Source organism: Enhydra lutris, unplaced genomic scaffold (genome assembly GCF_002288905.1).
Source record: "Enhydra lutris kenyoni isolate GAN:26980312 unplaced genomic scaffold, ASM228890v2 scaffoldscaffold23, whole genome shotgun sequence".
NCBI lineage: Eukaryota > Metazoa > Chordata > Mammalia > Carnivora > Mustelidae > Enhydra > Enhydra lutris.
Window position 1 is genome coordinate 10,694,620 of NW_019154107.1, and position 21,436 is coordinate 10,716,055.

General features: G+C 37.7%; 1 protein-coding gene across 1 annotated transcript in view; it reads left to right on the plus strand.

Annotated features, from left to right (window-relative positions):
- The first annotated feature begins 2,055 nt into the window (after positions 1-2,055).
- The window catches only part of LOC111150371 (interleukin 1 receptor accessory protein like 1), a 786,204-nt gene continuing 766,823 nt past the window's right edge, over positions 2,056-21,436 (plus strand). Inside the window, exons 1-3 of the mRNA XM_022507811.1 lie at positions 2,056-2,092; positions 2,282-2,356; positions 7,182-7,461. Coding sequence (XP_022363519.1) covers positions 2,056-2,092; positions 2,282-2,356; positions 7,182-7,461 — 392 coding nt within the window. The remainder of the gene's footprint in view (positions 2,093-2,281; positions 2,357-7,181; positions 7,462-21,436) is intronic.

The following is a 21,436-nucleotide window of genomic DNA, read 5'->3' on the forward strand; positions in this document are numbered from 1 at the left end:
GGTCTTTTTTGTTTTGTTTTGTTTTTTTAATCCATTCTGATACACTGTTTCCTTTGATTGGGGTACTTAGCCCATTTACGTCCAGGGTAACTATTGAAAGATATGAATTTAGTGCCATTGTATTGCCTTTAAGTTGACTGTTACTGTATATTGTTTCTGTTCCTTTCAGGTCTACTACTTTTAGGCTCTCTCTTTGCTTAGAGGACCCCTTTCAATATTTACTGTAGGTCTGGTTTGGTGTTTGCAAATTCTTTTAGGTGTTTTTTGTTTGTTTGTTTGGTTGGTTGGTTTTTTGTCCTGGAAGCTTTTTATCTCTCCTTCTATTTTCAGTGATAGCCTAGCTGGATATAGTATTCTTGGCTGCATGTTTTTCTCATTTAGTGCTCTGAATATATCATGTCAGTTCTTTCTGTCCTGCCAGGTCTCAGTGGATAAGTCTGTTTCCAATGTAATATTTCTACCTTCGAATGTTACAGACTTCTTGTCCTGAGCTGTTTTCAGGATTTTCTCTCACTAAGACTTGTAAGTTTTGCTAATAGATGATGGAGTGTGGACCTGTTTTTACTGATTTTGAGGGGGGGTTTTTGTGCCTCCTGGATTTTGATGCTTGTTCTCTTTGTCATATTAGGGAAATTCTCTACTGTAATTTGCTCCAATATACCTTCTGTCCCTCTTTCTCTGTTCTTCTTCTGGGATCCCAATTATTCTAGTATTGTTTCATCTTATGGTATCACTTATCTCTCAAGTTCTCCCCTCATGGTCCAGTAATTGTTTGTCTCTCTTTTGTTCAGCTTCTTTCTTCATCATTTGGTCTTCTATATCACTAATTCTCTCTTCTGCCTCATTTATCCTAGCAGTAAGAGCCTCCATTATTTATTGTACCTCATTAATAGCTTTTTTAAATTTCAACTTGGTTAGATTTTAGTTCTTTTATTTCCCCAGAAAGGGATTTTATTTCTCCAGAACAGGTTTCTCTCATATCTTCCATGCATTTTCCAAGCTCAGCTAGCACCTTGAGAATCGTCGTTCTGAACTCTAGTTCTGACATATTACCAATGTCCATATTGATTAGGTCCCTAGCCTTCGGTACAGCCTCTTGTTCTTTTTTTGTGTGTGGTGAGTTTTTCTGCCTTGTCATTTCATCCAGATAAGAATACATGAATGAGAGAATAAGATACTAAAAGTGTGACAAAGACCCCAGAAAAATGTACACTAACCAAATCAAAAGAGACCAGAAACTGAGAGGAGAAAAAAAGGAGGGAAAGAATAAAAATTTAAAATTTAAAAATTGTGTGTGTATATTTATATATATACACACACACATATATCAGACTGTTGAATAGAACAGAGGTTCCCACTTGATTTTGAGTGTATTCTGGTCTCTTAGAAGAAACTACCTCCCAAAATCTTAAAAAAAGAGAAACTTGTGTATATACAAAAATAAGGGTAAACACGTTGAAGGGATAGAATATGACCCTAAAGATAAAAATTTAAAAAAGATTCTAAAAAAGGAATTTATAAGATATGTTGGTTGGAAAAAGAAAAAAAAAAGAGAAAGCAGAGAATGTGATGAGGTTGGAGACTAGAACAAAGCCATGTGCTAGATTTCAGGTATATTTTGATCTATTGGAAGAAATGGTATCCCAAAATTTTAAAGAAAAAAAAAACCCTACATGTATACAAAAAATAAGGTTAAATACAATGAAGGGATAAAATGTGAGTATTACAATGAAAATTTAAAAAGATTTTTAAGAAGATATTATTAAGGTAAACTAGTTAAAAAACATTAAAAGAGGAAAAGTTTAAAAAATAGAATAAAAAATAAAATTTAAAAAATTTAACTTTGCAACACTAAAGGATCATGGGGGGAAAGCCATGAATTCTATGTGTTGCTTTTCCCTAGCTCTGGAGTTCCACAGTTCTTATTGTTCGATTAACTTGGTCTTGGCTGGATGTTCTTGCTGATCTTCTGGGAGAGCAGCCTGTTGCAGTGATTCTCAAATGTCTTTGCCTGAGGTGGAATTACACTGCCCTTGCCAGGGGCCCGACTAAGTAATGAGCTCCGGTTCCCTCTTGGAAGCTTTTGTTCCCTGTACGCTTTCCGTATAGCTTTGGAGGATGGGAGTGAAAATGGCAGCCTCCTAATCTCCAGCCTAGAGGAGCCAAGAGCTCGGGGCCCCACTCCTCAGTGCGCCCTCAGAGAAATGCAGTCAATCCCTCCCATCTGCCTGGTCTCCGGCTACATTCTGAGCTCACCCGGTGTGTGACCGAGTGTTTCTAGCTCTGGCGCACAGCCCTGTTTGGAGTCTACAAAACCAGCAGATTCCTACCGTGCTGCTTCTCCCAGAGGAGGAAGGTGAGTCTCCTCAGATCTAGCACTTGTGGGGTCCCTGCTCGAAGAGCAGTGGCCTGACTGTGCCTTGGATCATGTTTTAAGGTAACCCTGATCTGAGAGCTCACTCCTTGCCTCCATCTCTGTAGTCGGCTTCCCCGCTCTGAAACCTGGGAGTTTTGCTACATTCACATACCCCTGGTCTTTCTGTGACTCTGCAGCACCCAAGACCACACCATTCCTGTGAGGGCTCCACCGCCCCAGCTTAGACTCTGAAGTGATGTCCCTCAGTGGAGCAGACTTCTAAGTTTTGATTTTGTGCTCTGCTCCATTGCTTGCTGGGAGTCAGTCCCTCCCCCCACAGTCTCTCTTCCCATCACTTTGGATTCACTTCTCAGTATGTCCTATGTTCCAGAAAGTGGTTCCAGAAAGTGGTTCTAGGAAAATTCTGTTCCTAGAATTGTTGCTTTCTTCTCTTCTATCTCCTGTTGTGTTTGTACGTGTTCAGAATGGTTTGATAACTATCTAGCTGAACTTCTGGGACCTGATGTCATTTCAGTCTGCTACTCCTCCACCATCTTGCTAAGATTTTATTTTTCAGTAATCTCCACATCCAATGTGGGACTTGAACTCACAACCCCAAAATCAAAAGTTGCATGATCTACCAACTGAGCCAGCTAGGTGCCTCTGAATAACTTTAATTTTCAGAATATTTATGGTTTTCTTTCAGCTTTTTTTCTGAGTATATTCTAAAAGTACATATTAATATCTCTTTCCCAATACAACTCTCCCTCTGTTCTCTTGATCTAATTTGTTACTAACTTTTTAGAATTTTCTTGACTAAATATTTTTGTTTTTTGTTTTAAACATTTTGCTTTATCCTACAGATCTTCTGGGAGTTTGAATAATGTTATCTCCCTGTTTACACTGCTACCTTGAAGGTGTTTCAGCCTTTTTTCACTGGCAGAGATGTCTTTTGTGACAGATGGCCTCAGTTACAATAACTTGATTTGAGAATTGTATTGTAAGTCATATAGTGGTAAAACAAGATGATTTAATGCTTATCACTAGAATTATAACTGTTTAAAATAAAATCCCATCTAAGATTTATTCCATGCAGTGGGATAATTTACAAAATAATGTTGATAAATATCACATATATTTGTATAACCTTGACATCTCTGTGTACAGTCTGTCATCCCATTTAGTGCCTGTGCCAGTTCTGCAGCAGTCATTGACAGGAATCATGGCAATAACTTGGACATTGATGTCCACTAAGCTTCTAGTACATTTACTTTATACATTACCAAAATATAGGTCTTTAATAGGAATTTTAGACCAAAATTTGGTAATTGAAATTAACTAAATTTAAGAATGTTGTGAAACTGAAAATACCTTAATTAGGAAACGAAATATCATAGTAGTAGGGAAATGAATTTTAGGGTCAGACACAGCTGAGTGGAAGTCCTGGCACTGGTATTGAGTTTCTTCAGTTGTAAAATTTAGTTATTAGCTTATTTACCCATTCATTCATTCAGGAACTGTGTGTTGAGATGGTTAGTAGGCATAGTTCCAGGCTCTGAGGCTAAAGAAGTGAGTTAGAAGGACAAAGTCCCTGAGTTCAAGGGGCTTACATTCTACTGGGGAGTCAAAGCAAAAAGAAAGAGGTTATATAATGTAACATCAGATAGTAATAATTCCTATAAAAACTACTAAAGCAGATTCTGGAATAAGTGATCAGGTTAAGAAGCTGGCGTTTCAGACATGGCAGTTACTAAAGATTTCTTTCAAGGAGGTGATATTTAGAGGAATGGAGGGAGGAATCCATGGAATTGATAAGAAAGCTTCCATGTAGGGGTGCCTGGGTGGCTCAGTTGGTTAAGCCTCCAATCTTGGTTTCTGCTCAGGTTGGAATCTCAGAGTCATGAGATTGAACCCTGCATTGAGGGGCGCCTGGGTGGCTCAGTGGGTTAAAGCCTCTGCCTTCGGCTCGGGTCATGATCCCAGGGTCCTGGGATCGAGCCCCGCATTGGGCTCTCTGCTCTGCAGGGAGCCTGCTTTCTCCTCTGTCTCTGCCTGCCTCTCTGCCTACTTGTGATCTCTGTCTGTCAAATAAATAAATAAAATCTTAAAAAAAAATGTTGAACCCTGCATTGGGCTCCACACTCAGCACAAAGTCTGCTTGGGATTCTCCGCACCCCCCCCAATCAGCTCACTCTCTCTTTCTCTCTAAAATAAAAATAGATAAAATCTTTAAAACAAAAGAAAAAAGAAGGTTTTCATATACAGAGAAACGGTTAATTCAAAAGCCTTAATGGATATTTTTGTGAAGGGTAAATGATAATCTGTAAACTCAGTCATAGTTAAGTGCTCATTAGATGTTAGATATTATTTTAAGATAAGCAATGTAGATGATTCTATAGATCATATGTCTCTTTTCTCTAATAATGCACATCTTCCTTCTCATCTTGATTATCTTCTTTCTCTTGAATCCTACATTATTCATCCTATTCTCAGATCCTTTAGTCTCCCCTCTTTTTAATCTGTAGCAAGTTAAATTCTTCTTGAAGTACTCAGATGCTACCACTGTTAGAAGGCCCACTTTTCTCATTTTTTGCCCTTTTGCTTAATATTTATATATTGTGCATTCTGTGAAATTGATTATCTTTTACTAATTTATTAGTAACTGCCCTCTCTAAGCAAGAAATCCACCATTTCTCTATGATAATGATAATGGAGATATCCCCACCTGTTTTGTGGGGATCTATTGTTGTGTGTGTGTGTGAGATAAAAAACTGGTGTCAAGATACCAATTGGGGGGTGCCTGGGTGGCTCAGTGGGTTAAAGCCTCTGCCTTCAGCTCAGGTCATGATCCCAGGGTCCTGGGATTGAGCCCCTCATCAGGCTGTCTGCTCAGCGGGGAGTCTGCTTCCCCCACCCCCGTCTTTCTCTGCCTCCTCTCTGCCTACTTGTGATCTCTGTCTCTCAAGTAAATAATTTTTTTAAAAAATCTTAAAAATAAAAAAAGAATCGCTGGTGTATAGTACTCTTTAAAAAAAAAAAGATACTATTTGGAAGGTGGTGCTTCCAGGACACCCAGAAAACCCAACCAGCCCCCACACCCATCAGCCACATTTTCCACCCTAGTTTCTATTTCAAACTTCCATAGATGCTTTCAGCAGAGCATAGTGACTATCTACCTCTGTCTCTGTCTGTTAAACCACTACTAGAGCTTGACCTACTTTTGTTGTATTTTTTTTGCCTTATTTGGCTGTAAAATATTTATTTTTTTATTTTAGCATCAAGTGTCCAATCAGAGAGCTAAAGCACACATCAATTTGAAGAAGGAAAGTTTATATAAAGAAGTATTAAATGTAAAAGGGCATTGGAGTGTTAAAAGATTGGCTAGTAAGAAAGAAAGATGTATTAGTCTTCTCATTCTGCCATAACAAATCTCTGTAGCCTGGAAGGCTTACACACAGGAATTTATTTCTCATGGTTTTAGAGGATGAGAGGTTTTAGAGGCTGAGGTGCTAGCTGATTTGATTTCTACTGAGATCCCTCTTTCTGGCTTATAGATGGCTACCTTCTTGTTGTGTACCCTCCTGGCCTCTTTTCTGTGATACCCATCCCATGGAGGAAGGGAGGGAAGGAAGAAGGGAGAGAGAGAAGCTCTCCTGGTGTCCTTTATGAAAACACTAATCCTTTTATGAGGACCCTCAGGACCTCATCCAAACATACTTATCTCCCAAAGCCCCCACCTTCAAATACCATCATATTGGAGATTAGTAAGTCTTCAATGTGAATTTTAGGACATAAACATTCGGTCCATAGCAAAAGAGAGCCCTAAAGACTAGAAGAATTGCTCTCATTTTGCAAAACCCTATGGCTGAGAGAACATCCAAGGGAAAGCACCCCCAATCCTCCCACTTCTGGAACCAAGATCCAAACCTTATCAGGAAAGTACATGGCTTACTGAATGGTTGGCATCAGTGGGGTGCCACAATGGCAGAATGTGTTGGAAAACTGCCCTCTGGAACTTGACAGAGATTCACCTTTGGAGGTGCCTGGGAAAGCTCTTCATGGGAAGCTGGCCTTGCCTGACACTCTGCTAAAAAAATATCCAAGCTGCTGGCTACTAGACACTACAGAAGTTGGATACTGGAGAAGCAGGAAGCAGGTGCTGGAAAAGCCTCACCCACTCACGCAAGAACTTTCTAAGGAAACCTGCTGGAATCAAGGAGAAAAAATGCTTTCTTTCTTTAGTGTCTCTCCAGGACCCTCTACCAACAAACCCATACTGCCAGCTAGCAAAAGAGAAATATTTCAAAGGCCCAGATCCATTAAAAAAATAAACCAAATAAGTGGATTTAGAATAAAAGGCAATAAACCAATGTTCAGGGGTGCCTGGGTGGCTCAGTGGGTTAAGCCTCTGCCTTCGGCTTGGGTCATGATCCCGGGGTGCCGGGATCGAGTCCCGCATCGGGCTCCCAGCTCCTTGGGGAGTCTGCTTCTCCCTCTGACCTTCTCCTCTCTCATGCTCTCTCTCACTCATTCTCCCTCAAATAAATAAATAAAATCTTTAAAATAAACCGATGATCAGTCAGTTGCACCAATATAAACTAGAATAAATAGCAGCAGAAGCAAACTAAGTGATGAATATGTTGTTTATTAGCAGGGTAAATTACTTCTCAGTGCCTTTCTGAGTTTTATACCTTGCTGCATCCTCTGTGCCTAGAGTAGAATGTGACTCAGTACAGATGTCCAATAAATATTTGTTGAATGAGTAAGCTAATTAGTTTACTTTTTCTCTAACGTTTTCGTTCTCTCTTTCTTTTGTTCACTATAGCTGATGGATGCACAGATTGGTCTGTCGATATCAAGAAATACCAAGTTTTGGTGGGAGAGCCTGTTCGAATCAAATGTGCACTCTTTTATGGTTATATCAGAGCAAATTACTCCCTGGCCCAAAGTGCTGGACTCAGTTTGATGTGGTACAAAAGCTCTGGACCTGGAGACTTTGAAGAGCCAATAGCCTTTGATGGAAGTAGAATGAGCAAGGAAGAAGACTCCATTTGGTTTCGGCCAACACTACTGCAGGACAGTGGTCTTTATGCCTGTGTCATCAGGTATTCTTTTAATTCTATTACTGCTGAAACAATTAAATCATATGCTGCTTTCTTATACTTAAGTTTTGCTGCTATCCCTTTCACCTAAAGGTTTTGTCTCAGTATTTGTGTGTGTTGCTGCTTTCTAAAATTTAGAACCTAAATCATAAAAAGATGGGATTAGAATTTATATTGAGACATTATATCTGGCTTATGGAGAAAAGAGATACCATCTGGGTATCTACTTATGTTGCCAGAAATTACTAAGGACTATGAAATAAAATTTATGGAGGAGATGAAATGTTGAAAATAAAATATAAGCAAAGACTTGCAGAAAGGATGCATAGTTTATCACTAAATGGGTTGTAACATTTTGTTATTGCCCTTCACAGACAAATAGAGCACAGGTACTTCTGGTTCATACACATCTGTAAAGATGATTTAGGTAAACATTTATATATGCACTGGAAGACAAAGGCAGCATTGCCATGTTAGGGGAAAAGAAGGCTGTGTTCCAGATCATTCTGTTAACAAAAAGTGCTGGGTCAATATAGAGATTTTCCTGTGTCCCTCAGGGCCAAAGAAAAGTTAATAATAATGGTTATGCCTTTAACCACAAAGAAACTCATCACACATCCATACATCTCTGTCTGCTTCTAGAAGAGACATATGTAGTTTGCTTAATGATAATGCATTGAAACAGTATCCATGTAAAACATTAGCAGTTAAAAATCTGTTTAAGTATTTAGCCCTTCATGGATTGTGAATCACACCCTGCATGAATGATTGCAGATGTCATTAGGCTGTAAGAGCATTGGCATAGCAGGGTTCAGGCATATAGAGGGTGCGTTTAAATCTTTGTTTCTTTGCATTTTGGTTTATTAAAAGAAATTAAGCCAGATCTAATGCAATAGATTCTCAATTTGGAGGAGGTCTCAGTGTCTTTAAAATCAAAATTCGACTTTCACTTCTGAAACTCTGATCTGCCGCTCTCATTCCACTGTTTGAGGATCATGCCTCCCCCTCACTTTCCCCTATGAGTTACCTTTATGCTGAGTCACAGCCACAGGTGCATTAGGATGTTAAAATCAGTCAGAGTCACGTAAGAGTTAAACTTAACCACATAAGAGTTGTTAACATTAACAACATACATGTTGAAGTTAATTTTGGAAAGTATAAATGAATGCAAATAAAATTGTGCTTGGGAAAAATGTTTGATGGACCATAAAAGGACAAATGTATCATTCCTTTGGAAAACTCTTGTTCTTTCCCTTACAGTCTACCTACCAGTCCTTTTATGGTCAAACATATCCCTTATTAGAAGTAGAGATTTTGTAATGACATTGATAATTGCCAAACTGGTACAGTTAAAGAGTACTTTTTGGACTGGCTTTCCCTACTTGACTAATAGTGATTTGATTTAATTTCACTCTGTTTCTTTAAAGATATCATTATTTCTGGTTGTTCATGCATGTAGAGGTGATTCTTCAAGATAGCCAAATGTGTGTCCTCATTTATCTGAGATTAGAATTGAGCTGGATGTCCATAGTCTAATATTTCATTTCATTATTTATTGTTGATGAGAAAATAATGATGTATTCACATTCGTAATCTCAATTTCTAAAGCACTGAAGTTGCTATTCTTTGATGTGTTTAAATATACTCTGTGTGACCCAGTGCTCTGAGAAATTACATTAACATGTCCCTGAATTTATAGTTGAAGTAATGAATGAAAGGTTGAAAAGTTACAAAAACAGTGATATTTGCCATATGTTCATATGGCTATGTTTTAATGGAAGATGCACCTTAAAGTTTTGTATGTGTTAAGCAGTATTCTAGAGAAAGAGTAAACTGCAGAAAAAGATATTCTTGTTATTGGAATTTAAGTATTCCAATTGATTTGAAGCTTGTGTTGATATGTCTTTCTTTTTCAGTTTGGAAAGTACTACTCAAAATCATTATAAATGAGCAATTTAAATAGCATTCGTTGGTGTTGGCGTGAGGGGAGCCCAAGGCTGTTAGTCAAGTCACTGACATTTTGGCACATTGTTAGTTCTCAGACCACAAAACTGTCACCATTAGTTTTTAAAGAGTCCACTTGCAAAGAACATTGGATATTTGAAAATGTTAGCTTGTACTCATATGTTCTAGTCTTTCTGGACATTTTTCAATGAAAAGGTTTAACTGTAAGGCTTTCCATGTACATCTAATTTGCATTTATATCTGTAGATACAATTAAACAGTATAAATAATTGGAACACCTTAAGATTACTATCAGCATAACAAACAAGAGCTTTCCTACCCCCTTCTCTTGGTATCTATTCTGGACACGATAATACCACATAATTCTTTGCTGCATGCTACGTGGCTTTTTACTCAATTTTCTCCTTCAAATATATATTTTTTTTATTTTTACATGAAATAGTAGATGAAGGAGAGCTATACAACAGTTTCCTTTATTTTCCTTTGGAGTAAGTTTATTTTATAAAAAATTAACATTTTCCTGTGGTCTTGACCCCCAGTTTTCAACCCCTCCCCTCTCTTCAGTAATGCCCTATCAGCAGTTTCATATGCAGAGGTAGCCAGCACACAGGTATTTTAAAGCATTTCCAAAATATCAACGTACTAAGTTGTTTGGGACCATATTTTTTTACTAAAATTCTTACTTTGGAGGTGCTTGGGTGGCTCTGTTGGTTGAGCATCCAACTCCTGATTTTGGTTCAGGTCATGATTGCAGGGTCGTGAGATGGAGCCTATTCAGCGTGAAGCCTGCTCAAGATTCTCTCTCTCCCTCTGCCTCTCTCTGCCTCCCCCACCATGCTTTCTCTCTCTAAATAAATAAATAATAAGATGAATAAAAATAAAATGGATTTTTTATTTTTGAGGTAATTGTAGATTCATATTCAGGTGCAAGGCATATATAAAGAGATCCTATGAATCCATTACCTGGTTTCTCTCAATGGTAACATTTTACACAACTGTCATATAATCTTATAATCAAAGTCTTGGCATTGAAACAGTCAAGATACAGAATTGTGCCATCACCTCAATGATTCCTCTTGTCCCTTATACCTTTCTGCCCATCCAAACCCAAACCCCTGACAACAAATAATCTTTTCTCCATATCTATTTTTTTTAAAGCTATTTGTGGTGCAATTGCCTTTTTTTTTAAAAGCTTTATTTATTTATTTGGCAGACAGAGATCACAAGGAGGCAGAGAGGCAGGCAGAGAAAGAGAGGAAAGCAGGTTCCCTGCTGAGCAGAGAACCCGATATGGGGCTCAATCCCAGGACCCTGGGATCATGACCTGAGCCGAAGGCACAGGCTTTAACCCACTGAGCCACCCAGGCGCCCCCATATCTATTTTTTTAATTTAAAATGTTATTAAATGAAATGATATGTTATATAACCTTCTAGAATTGGCTTGTTCACTCAGCATAATTCCTTTGAAATCTCTCTAAGTTGTTGCGTGTATCTACAGTTTGTTGTTATTTATTGCTGAGTAGTGTTCCACCACATGGCTGTTGCCACGATGTTTGTTCACTCATTGAAAGACATGTGGGTTGTTTCCAGTTCTTGGTTATTGAAAATAAAGCTTCTGTGGATATTCATGTACATGTTTTTGTGAACATAAATTTTCATTTTTCTGGGAAAAATGCACAAGAATGAATTTGAGTTGTATGGTAGTTGCATGTGTAGTCATATAAGAAACTGCCAAACTATTCTCCAGAGTAGCTATACCATTTTACATGCCCACCAGCAATTCATGAGTGATCCAGTTTCTCCACAGCCTTGCAACATTTGGTATTGTCATTTTTTTTTTTTTATCGTCACCATCAGTGTATCATGAGATCTCTGTGGTTTCAACTTGTATTTCCCTGTTGGCTAGGTATTTTGACACTTTTTCATGTGTTAATTTGCCATCTCTATCTCCTCTTTAGTGAAATGTCTGTTTAATCTTCTGTTGTGTGTTAACTGAATGATTTGTGTTCTTACTGTGAAGTTTCGAGAATTCTTTATATATTCTAGATAATGGTACTTTTTTGGATATGTGGTTTCCAAATATCTTCTATCTGTAGTTTATCTTTTCATCCTCTTAACAAGAACTTTTGCAATGAAGTTCAATTTATTATTTTTTTAAATTTATGGATCATACTTGTGGTGTGAAGTATAAGAGATCTTTGGTTAGCCCTAAATCCTGAAAATTCTGTTTTGTTTCTTTTTTTTTTTTTAAAGATTTTATTTATTTATTTGACAGACAGAGATCACAAGTAAGCAGAGAGGCAGGCAGAGAGAGAGAGAGAGAGGAGGAAGCAGGCTCCCTGCCGAGCAGAGAGTCCGATGCGGGGCTTGATCCCAGGACCCTGGGATCACGACCCGAGCCGAAGGCAGAGGCTTTAACCCACTGAGCCACCCAGGCGCCCCTGTTTTGTTTCTTTTTTTAAATTAACTTTTCTGTCAACAGTTTTATTCTTTCACGTTTGTTTGTGATCCATTTTGAGTTAATCTTTGTGTAAAGTGTAAAGTTTATTTAGGTAAAGGTTTAGCTTTTCAGATGGATGCCCAGTTGCTCCAGCATCATTTGCTGAAAAAGCTACACTTCCTCCATGGACTTACTACCTTTGCACATTTATTCAAAATCAGTTGGGCATGTTTGTATGGTTATATTTTTGGATTTGTATTCTACTCCTTTGATCTGTGTGTCTAGCCCAGTGCCAATACTTCTGTATCTTGGTTAGTGTATGTAGAAAGTAGGACTAAATATCAGAGTGACTCCTCCCACTTTATCCTTCTCTTCCAGATTATTTTAGCTATTGTAGGACCTGTTTCCTTTAAAATAATGTTTAGCAAAAGATTGTCTCTGTCTTCAAAAATCTTTACTGGATTATTGATAAGAATTAAATTAAACCTATAAATCAATTGGAGGAAAGTCGTTATCTTTACTATGTTAGATCTCCCAACCTCTGAATGCGGCAGATCTCTCCATTTATTTAGAATTTCTTTCTTTGATTTCTTCATCAGCATTTTGTAGTTTTCAGCTACAAATCGTGTACACATTTTGTTAAATTTCTATCTCAGTATTTCATTTTCTTCGGTGTGTTTGTGATAGTATCTTCTTAATTTCATTTTCAACATGTGCATTGTCAGTCCTATTAGAAATGTGATTGATTTTTGTGTAATTCCTTTATGAAAACACATTTTTTCAAATGACATACCTGTAATACATTCTATCTAGTAGCTACTTCCTTTGCTCAAGTCTTAATACTCTGTAGAGACTGAATAACTCTTCGTTTTCATTGAAAGTACATATTAAGCATCTATCATAAGGTACTTTAAGAAATCCATTTATTTAGTCATCCCTGTAACACACATCTCTTGATCACGAACTAATATGCTAATGCTAGGATTACAAAGATTTTAAAAAAATGTTTTTACCCACAAGTATAATAAGAGAAAATAAGCATGCATTAGTTACAGATACTGTGATCACAGTGTAGAATACAATCAGGTTCCACCAAGAGGGACTAGCCCCTTTCCTCCCAGGCTTCCATCTTACAACTAAAAAGGCTGGAGAGACACAGAAAAGAAGCATAGGAAGTCTGTGAGAGGTGAAAAGGACTGTCTAGAGATCTCAGGACTTGATGAAATGACATGACCTCGGTGTTCCACTTGCTGCCCCCCCAGATGATGTTTGCAGGGCCTAGTAAGGAGCTACTCTTCCATCCCCTGCCTGGCAGAAGCAGGCAACAATAATATGATCCCCCTGCTGGAGCAAGGTCAGCACACCTGAGTGGGGGACTGATCTTTTATCCTTTGTCCGTAGAACTAGGCTAGAATTACATTTCACTGCAAGGGTAACATCAGTGGGATCCAGTGGCAACCTGAGCCTCCACCTCCACCCAGCAGCTTTTGTTCCTTGAACGCTTTCTGTAGAGTTCTGGAGGATGGGAATGAAAATGGCAGCCTCCAAATCTCTGGCCCAGAGGAGCTGAGAGCTCAGGGCCCCACTGCTCAGTGTGTCCTCGGACAAAAGCGCTCAATCACTCCCATCTCCCTGGGCTCTGGCCGTGCTCCAAGCTCACCGAGCCTGTGACCGTGTGTTTCTGTCTGGCACACAGCCCCGTTTGGAGTCTCCAAACCTAGCAGATTCCTGCCATGCTGCTTTTCCGGCAGAGAAAGGTGAGTCTCCCCGGATCTGCCACTTGTGGTGTCCCTGCTCAAAGAGCAGTGGCCCGACTGTGCTGCAGATCACAGTTTAATGTAACCCCAAGCTGAGAGCTCACTCTTTGGCTCCGTCTCTGTAGCCAGCTTCCCTGCTCTGATACCTGTGAGCTCTGTTACACTCAGATGCCCCCGATCCTTCTATGGCCCCGTGGGATCTGAGACCACACTGTCCCCGTGGGAGCTCCACTCCCGCTTAGCTTCTGGAGTGATAACCCTCAGTGGAGCAGACTTCTAAAAGTTCAGATTTTGTGCTCCATTGCTCCACCGCTTGCCGGGAGCTGGCCCCTCCCCCTGCGGTCTCTCTTCCCCTTGCTTTGGATTCACTTCTCTACACATCCTACCTTCAGAAAGTGGTCGATTTTCTGTTTCTAGAATTGCTGCTCTTCTTCTCCTCAATCTCCTGTTGGGTTTGTAGGTGTTCAGAATGGTTTGATAACTATCTAGCTGAACTCCTGTGACCTGATGTCATCTCAGTCTACTACTCCTCCACCATCTTGACCAAGATTACCTTCTTTTTATGGCTAAGTACTATTCCATTTTATATAGATAATATATACTCTATCCATTCATCCACAGCTTTGGTTGTTTCTTTATCTTGGCTATGCTGAATAATGCTGCAATCAGTGTAGGGGTCCATTTGTCTTTTCAAATTATTGTTTTTAATTTTTTGGATAAATATCCAGAAGTGGAATTGCTGAATCTCATGGTAGTTCTAGTTTTAGTTTTTTGAGGAACGCCCATATTATTTAGTAGCTGCACCAGTTTACGTTCAGTACATGAACCTGCCATTTTCTCCACATCCTTGCCAACACTTACTGTTTCTTGTCTTTTTGATAATAGCCATTCTAACAGGTGTGGGATATCTCAAATCCATTAGCACTGAATATCTTTCCATTTGTGTCTTTTTCAGTTTCTCTCATTAGTGTCTTCTAGTTTTCAGTGTACAGGTCTTTTACCTCCTTGGTTAAATTTATTTCTTTTTATTTTATTCTTTTTGATACAGTTGTAAGTGGGATTGTTTTCTTTTTTTAAGATTTTATTTAGTTATTTGACAGAGAGAGAGATCACAAGTATGCAGAGGCAGGCAGAGAGAGAGGGGGAAGCAGGCTCCCTGCTGAGCAGAGAGCCCAATGTGGGGCTTGATCCCAGGACCCTGAGATCATGACCTGAGTTGAAGGCAGAGGCTCAACCCACTGAGCCACCCAGACACCCCTGGGATTGTTTTCTTAATTTTGTTTTTTAATAGTTGGTTTTTAGCTTACAGAATGCAATGGATTTCTGTATATTGATTTTGTACCTGCAGCTTTACTGAATTCATTTATCAGTTCTAAGTTTGTTTGTATGTTTGTTTGTATACTCCTTAGGGTTTTCTATATATAGTATCATGCCATTTGCAAATAGGACTGTTGCACTTCTTTCCCATTTGGATGTCTTTTTTTCTTCACTAATTCCTTTGGGTGGAACTCCCAATATTATGTTGAATATCAGTGGCTAGAGTTGGCATCCTTTTCTTATTCCTGACCTTAGAGGAAAAGCTTTAAATTTTTCACAGTTGAGTATGATGTTAGCTCTGGGTTTGTCATATATGAACTTTATTATGTTTAGATGTGTGTCCTCTTCACCCACTTTGATGGAAGTTTTATAATAAATAGATGTTGAGTTTGGTCACATTTTTTTTCTGCATCTATTGAGATGATCATATATTTTTTATCCTTTGTTTTGTAAATGTGATGTATCACATTGATTGATTTGCAGATGTTGAACCATCCTTGCATCCCCATAATAAATCTCACTTGATAATCTTATATGCTTTTTTAATGCATTGTTGAATTGGGTTTGTTAATATTTTGTAGAGACATTTTGCAGTATATTCATCAAGAATAGTGGCCTGTAATTTTCTTTTCCTTGGTATCCTTGTCTGGTTTGGTATCAGAGCAATGCTGGTCTTTCAAAATGAGTTTGGAAGTGTTCCCTCCTCTTCAATTTTTTGGAAGAATTTGAGAATAGATATTAAATCTTCCTTGAATGTTTGTAGATTTCACCAGTGAAGTGGTCTGGACCTGGACTTTTGTTTGTTGGGAGGATTTTGATTTCTGATTCAACTCCTTATTAGTAATTGATCTGTTCGGATTTTCTATTTCCTGATGAATTAGTTTTGGAACATTGTAAATTTTTATGAATTTATCCATATTCTTAATTGTCTAATCTGTTGAGGTATAAATGATCATAGTAATTTCTTATGATCCTTTGTGTTTCTGTGATATTAGTTGTAACTCCTCTTTCATTTCCAATTTATTTGAGGCTTCTTTTTTCTTGGTGAGTCGAAAGAATTTTCAATTTTGTTTATCTTTTCAAAGAACCACTTCATAGTTTAACTGATGTTTTCTATTGTCCTTTTAGTCTCTATTTCATTTATTTTCACTTTGATCTTTATTATTTCCTTCCTTTTATGGACTTTAGGTTTCATTTGTTCCTCTTTTTCTAGTACATTTAGGAGTAAAGTTAAATTGTTTATTTGAGATTACTCTTGGTTCTTGAGGTTGGTCTGTATTACTATGAAGTTATTTCTTATAACTGGTTGCATTGCATGCCACATATTCTGGTATATTGTATTTCTCTTTTCATTTGTCTCTAGGTATTTTTATTTCTCCCTCGATTTCTTCTATGACCCAGTAGTTGTTCAGTAATGTTATTTAATCTCCATATATTTGTAGTTTTTCCAGTTTTCTTCTTGTAATTGATTTCTAGTATTATACCATTGTGGTTGGATAAGATGCTCAATATGATCTCAATCTTATTTAATTTATTGAGAATTGTTTTGTGGCCTAATATGTGATCTATCCTGGAGAATTACCTATGTGCATTTGAGAAGAATGTGTATTGTGGTGCTTTTGGGTGGTATATTCTGTATCTATCTGTTAAATCTGCCTGGTCTAATGTGTCATTTAAAACCAACATTTTCTGGGGCACCTGGGTGGCTCAGTCAGTTGAGTGTTTGCCTTTGGCTGGGGTGTTCCTGGTATCGAAGCCTCTGTCAGGCTCCCTGTGCAGTGGGGAGCCTGCTTCTCCCTTTCCCTCTCCCTGCCACTCCACTTGCTTGTGCTCTCTCTCTCTCTCTTTCTCTCTGTCAAATAAATAAATAAAATCTTAAAAAAAAAAGAAAACATTGGTTTTCTTTTAAACGTCTTTTAAACAATTTTTTTAAACATTAAAAAAACATTGGTTTTTATTTTATTTATTTATTTGACAGACATAGATCAAACAGAGTAGGCAGAAAGGCAGGTAGCGAGAGAGGAGGAAGCAGGCTCCCCACTGAGCAGAGAACCTGATGTGGGGCTCAATCCCAGGACCCTGGGATCATGACCTGGGCCGAAGGCAGAGGCTTTAACCCACTGAGCCACCCAGGCACCCTAAAACCAATGTTCTCTTATTAATTTTTTCTCTGGAGGATTTACTCATTGATATAAATGGGGAATTAAAATGTCCTACTATTATTATATTGCTATCGGTTTCTCCCTTTGGGTCTGTTAATACGTGTTTTATATATATTTAGTGCTCCTGTGTTGGGTGCATATATATTTATAAATGTTATATCTTTTTGCTGGATTGACCCCATTTTCATTATGTAGTTCACCTTTTTGTCTTTTATTATAGTCTGTTTTAAACTCTTTTTTGCCTGATGTGAGTATTGCAATCCTAGCTTTCCTTTTGTTTCCATTTCCATGGGATATATTTACCCATTCCTTCACTCTCAGTCTTGTGTATGTGTCCTTACTTTGAACTGAGTCTCTTGCTGGCAACTTAAAGATGTGTCTTGATTTTCTCCATTCAGCAACTCTGTGTCTTTTGATTAGAGAATTCAGTCTGTTTACATTTAAAGCTGAATCAGACCTGTAAATACAGAGAATAAACTGATGGTTGCCGGAGCAAATGGAGGTGGGTTGATGGGAAAAATGAGGGACAGGGAGTGGGAGATACAGGATTCCAGTTATGGAATAAGTCAGAGGAATAAAATACACAACATAAGAAACATAGTCAGTGACTCCAAAATAGCACTGTAGGGTGACAGATGGTAGCTACACTTGTAGTGAGAATAGCACAGCATATAAACTTAAATCACTATGTTGTACATCTGGAACTAATGTAACTGTCTATAAACTACACTGAAATTAAAAACAAATTAATTTAAAAAGGTACTTATTAATAGGTATGTATTGTCATCTTGTTCATTGTTTTCTGACTGTATATGAGGTTCTTCTTTCTTCCTTTCTTCTCTTTCCCTCTTCCTTTGTGGTTTGATGACTTTCTTTATAGTCATGTTTAGATTCCTTTCTCATTTTCTTTATTATTATTTTTAAATTCCTTTTTTATTTCCTTTTGTGTATTTACTGAATGCTTTTGCTTTGTGGTTATGGTGAGTTTCATGTATATCACCTTATGCATATGACAGTCTATTTTAAGTTGATAGCAACTTAAATTTGAACACATTCCAAAAGTACTTTTTTATTCCCTCCCTTTCTAATGTCACTTTTGACATGTTTTTATTTTCTGTACCCCTTAAGTAACTATTGTGGCTTTAGTTTCCCTACTTTTGTCTTTTACCTTCTTAGTAGCTTCCTAATTGATTAATCCACTACGTCTACCATGTATTAACTTTTTCCAGTAAGATTTTTACTTTGTTGTTTTTTCTTGTTATTAATTAGTGTCGTGTCTTTTCAGCTTAGTGAAGTCCCTTTAATATTTCTTGTAAGGCCAATTCAGTGGTGATAAACTTTTTTAGCTTTTGCTTGTCTGGAAAACTCTTTATCTCTCCTTCAAATCTGAATGATGATCTTTCTGGGTAGAGTATTCTTGGTAGGAGGTTTTTTTGTTTTTGTTTCCTTTCAGAACTTTAAATATGACCTGCCACTTCATTCTGGCTTACAAAATTTCTACTGAAAAATCTGCTGATGGCCTATGGGTTTGGGTGGGTGGAATCCCTTGTTTGTAAAAATTTGTTTTTCTCTTATTTCTTTTAAGATTCTTTTTTATTTTAACTTTTGATATTTTAATTATAATATATATTTGGTGTGGTTCTCTTTGGGTTCATCTTCTTTGGAAGTTTCTTGTTTCCTGAATATGAATGTCTGTTTCTTTCCCTGAATTAGGGACATTTTCAGCCATTACTTCTTCAAATAAGTTTTCTGCCTCTTTCTCATTTTCCTTGCCTTCTGGGACCCTTATAATGCAAATATTATTCCTTTTGTTGTTGTTCTAGAGATCTCTTAAGTTATAGCCATTTTAAAATTGTTTTTTTTTTTTTCTTTTTGTTGTTCTGTCTGGTTGAGTTCCATTGCTTTATCTTTCAGCTCACTGATCCATACTTCTACTTTATCCAGTCTGCTGCTGAAATCTCTAGTGTATTTTTCAGCTCAGTTATTGTATCCTTCAGCACTTTGACTTCTGTATACTTTCTTATGTTTTCTATCTCTTTGTTGAACTTTTTACTGTGTTTATTCTTCCTTTTTTCAAGTTCGGAGAGAATTTTAATGGCCATGCTTTGAACTCTTTATCAAGTAGATTACTTATTTCCCTATAATTAAATTCTTTTTCTGAGTTTTTTTTCCTTGTTCTTCCATTATGGACCTATTGTCTGTTTTCTCATTTTACCTCACTCTCTGTGTTTGTTTATTTGTTTTTTGTATTAGGTATGACAGCTATGTCTTTCAATCTTGACAGAGTAGTATTGTTGAGGCAATGAACTTTCTTGTTCAACATTGCCCTAGTTCTTGGTTGTCTCTTATACCTTTGTGATTGTTTAAACCACTTGATTTATTCTTGATATGCCTTATTCTTGAGGATGTGCCAGGACCTTCAGTGATCCAAGAGGAAGAATCTTATTTACTCCTAGGTTCATGTTGATTGCAAGCCAGACTTCCAGGCATCATCTTTTCTTTTTTTTAAAGATTATATTTATTTATTTGATACAGAGAGAGAGATCACAAGTAAGCAGAGAGGCAGGCAGAGAGAGAGGGGGAAGCAGGCTCCCTGCTGAGCAGAGAGCCTGATGCAGGCCTTGATCCCAGGACCCTGAGATCATGACCTGAGCTGAAGGCAGAGGATTAACCCACTGAGCCACCCAGGTGCCACCCCTGGTAACCACTTTTTTACTGCTTTTTCTGAGTTTGAATTTTTTAGATTTCACGTACATTTAAGACATCATACAGCACCCATCTTCCTTATCACATTTAGCATAATGCTCTAAAGATCCATCCATTTTGTCATAAATGGCAGGAAATCCTCCTTTCTTGTGGCTGTATAATATTCAATTGTATGTATATACCTCCCCCATCTTCTTCATTCATTCATCCTCCTATGGGCATTTAGGTTTTTTACATATTTTGTCTTTTTGAGTAATGCTACATTAAACATAGGAATGCAGATATCTGTTGGAAATCTTGTTTTCATTTTCTTTGGCTATGTACCCAGATATGGAATTTCTAGATCTTATGATAGATCTATTTTTAATTTTTTGTGGAGCCTCCATATTGTTTTCCATAGCAATTGGACCACTTGACATTCATACCAAGAGTGTAAAAGGGTGGCAACAGCTTTTTGTATATACCAAGAATCTTTGAAATAACAGTAACTTAAAGAATTGAATTGAAATTTAGACCTTGCATGGTATCTGCATAATTGTCTAGGTCTCAAGTTTCTTCTGTAGCGTCACTGCTCTCCCTAGAGTACAGTCCTCATCCTTATTTTCTAAGATGAAGCTCTAGCCATCATATCCATGCTATTATAAGCCACAAAATGTAATGACAGGAACAAAGAACACGATCCTTCCCACCCTTAAGAACAAATCCAGGAGGTTACTTTTATTTCACAGGGCAGTACTTGTTCACATAGTTACATCATACTGTAGTGGTGGCTCAGATATGTACTTTTTATTAGTAGTACCTATGTACCTGATAACAATACAGAAAGTATATTACTGAGATCTTTAAATTCATTTCCTTAGAAGAAAAGTGCAGGATAGGGATTTTTGCACAAGTGTGATATATGGAGACAGTGCTCTCAGGAGTGGGGAAAATGCCGGACACAAATGTGTTTTCAAAAGTTTAGCCTCAGCCTTATCCCACAGGGAGCTATGGAACATAAATTTTACCACAAAATTTATTCTGCCTTGAAGTGAGGGTCCAGGATCTGGATTGTTCAGTCATTTCAGTCCAGGTGCCTTTTGTCATGGTAAGGTGATTACTGAGAAAAGGGTAGAGATGTGAGCCTTGAGCAGTGAACACTCACAGCAGCTGGGACATGGGAACAAAAGCTGGAGAAGAAATTTTGAGCTGGATACCTACAGCATCTGCTATACTGAGGAATAAGGAGAAACACATATTAAGGGATGATTAGGAGCCATTTTTGCCACATATACTGAAATGACTAAGTATCCTATTTTTGTTTTATACTTGGTAAAAACTCTATCAGTAATTGTTGAGTGAGTAATGCATATTCTTGAACAACCTTCTGTTTTTTTTTGTTTGTTTCCATAGCCTGCTTTCTCTAAAATTTTGGAAGAATTAAGAAATAATGTTCTCAGTACCACCGTACCTATCCCTAACATGTAAAAATACATCCTGCCCTCAATAGCTGCTTCTGCTTAGTTTCTAAGTCATACAGCCAATTACAGACCTCATTAACATTTCTGAAGAAGAATTGATTGGCAAAATCCCTGGTCTTTCAGGTAATTCTGGTTCCTAGAAAATTTCCCAGTGCCTAAGAAGTAAATTTA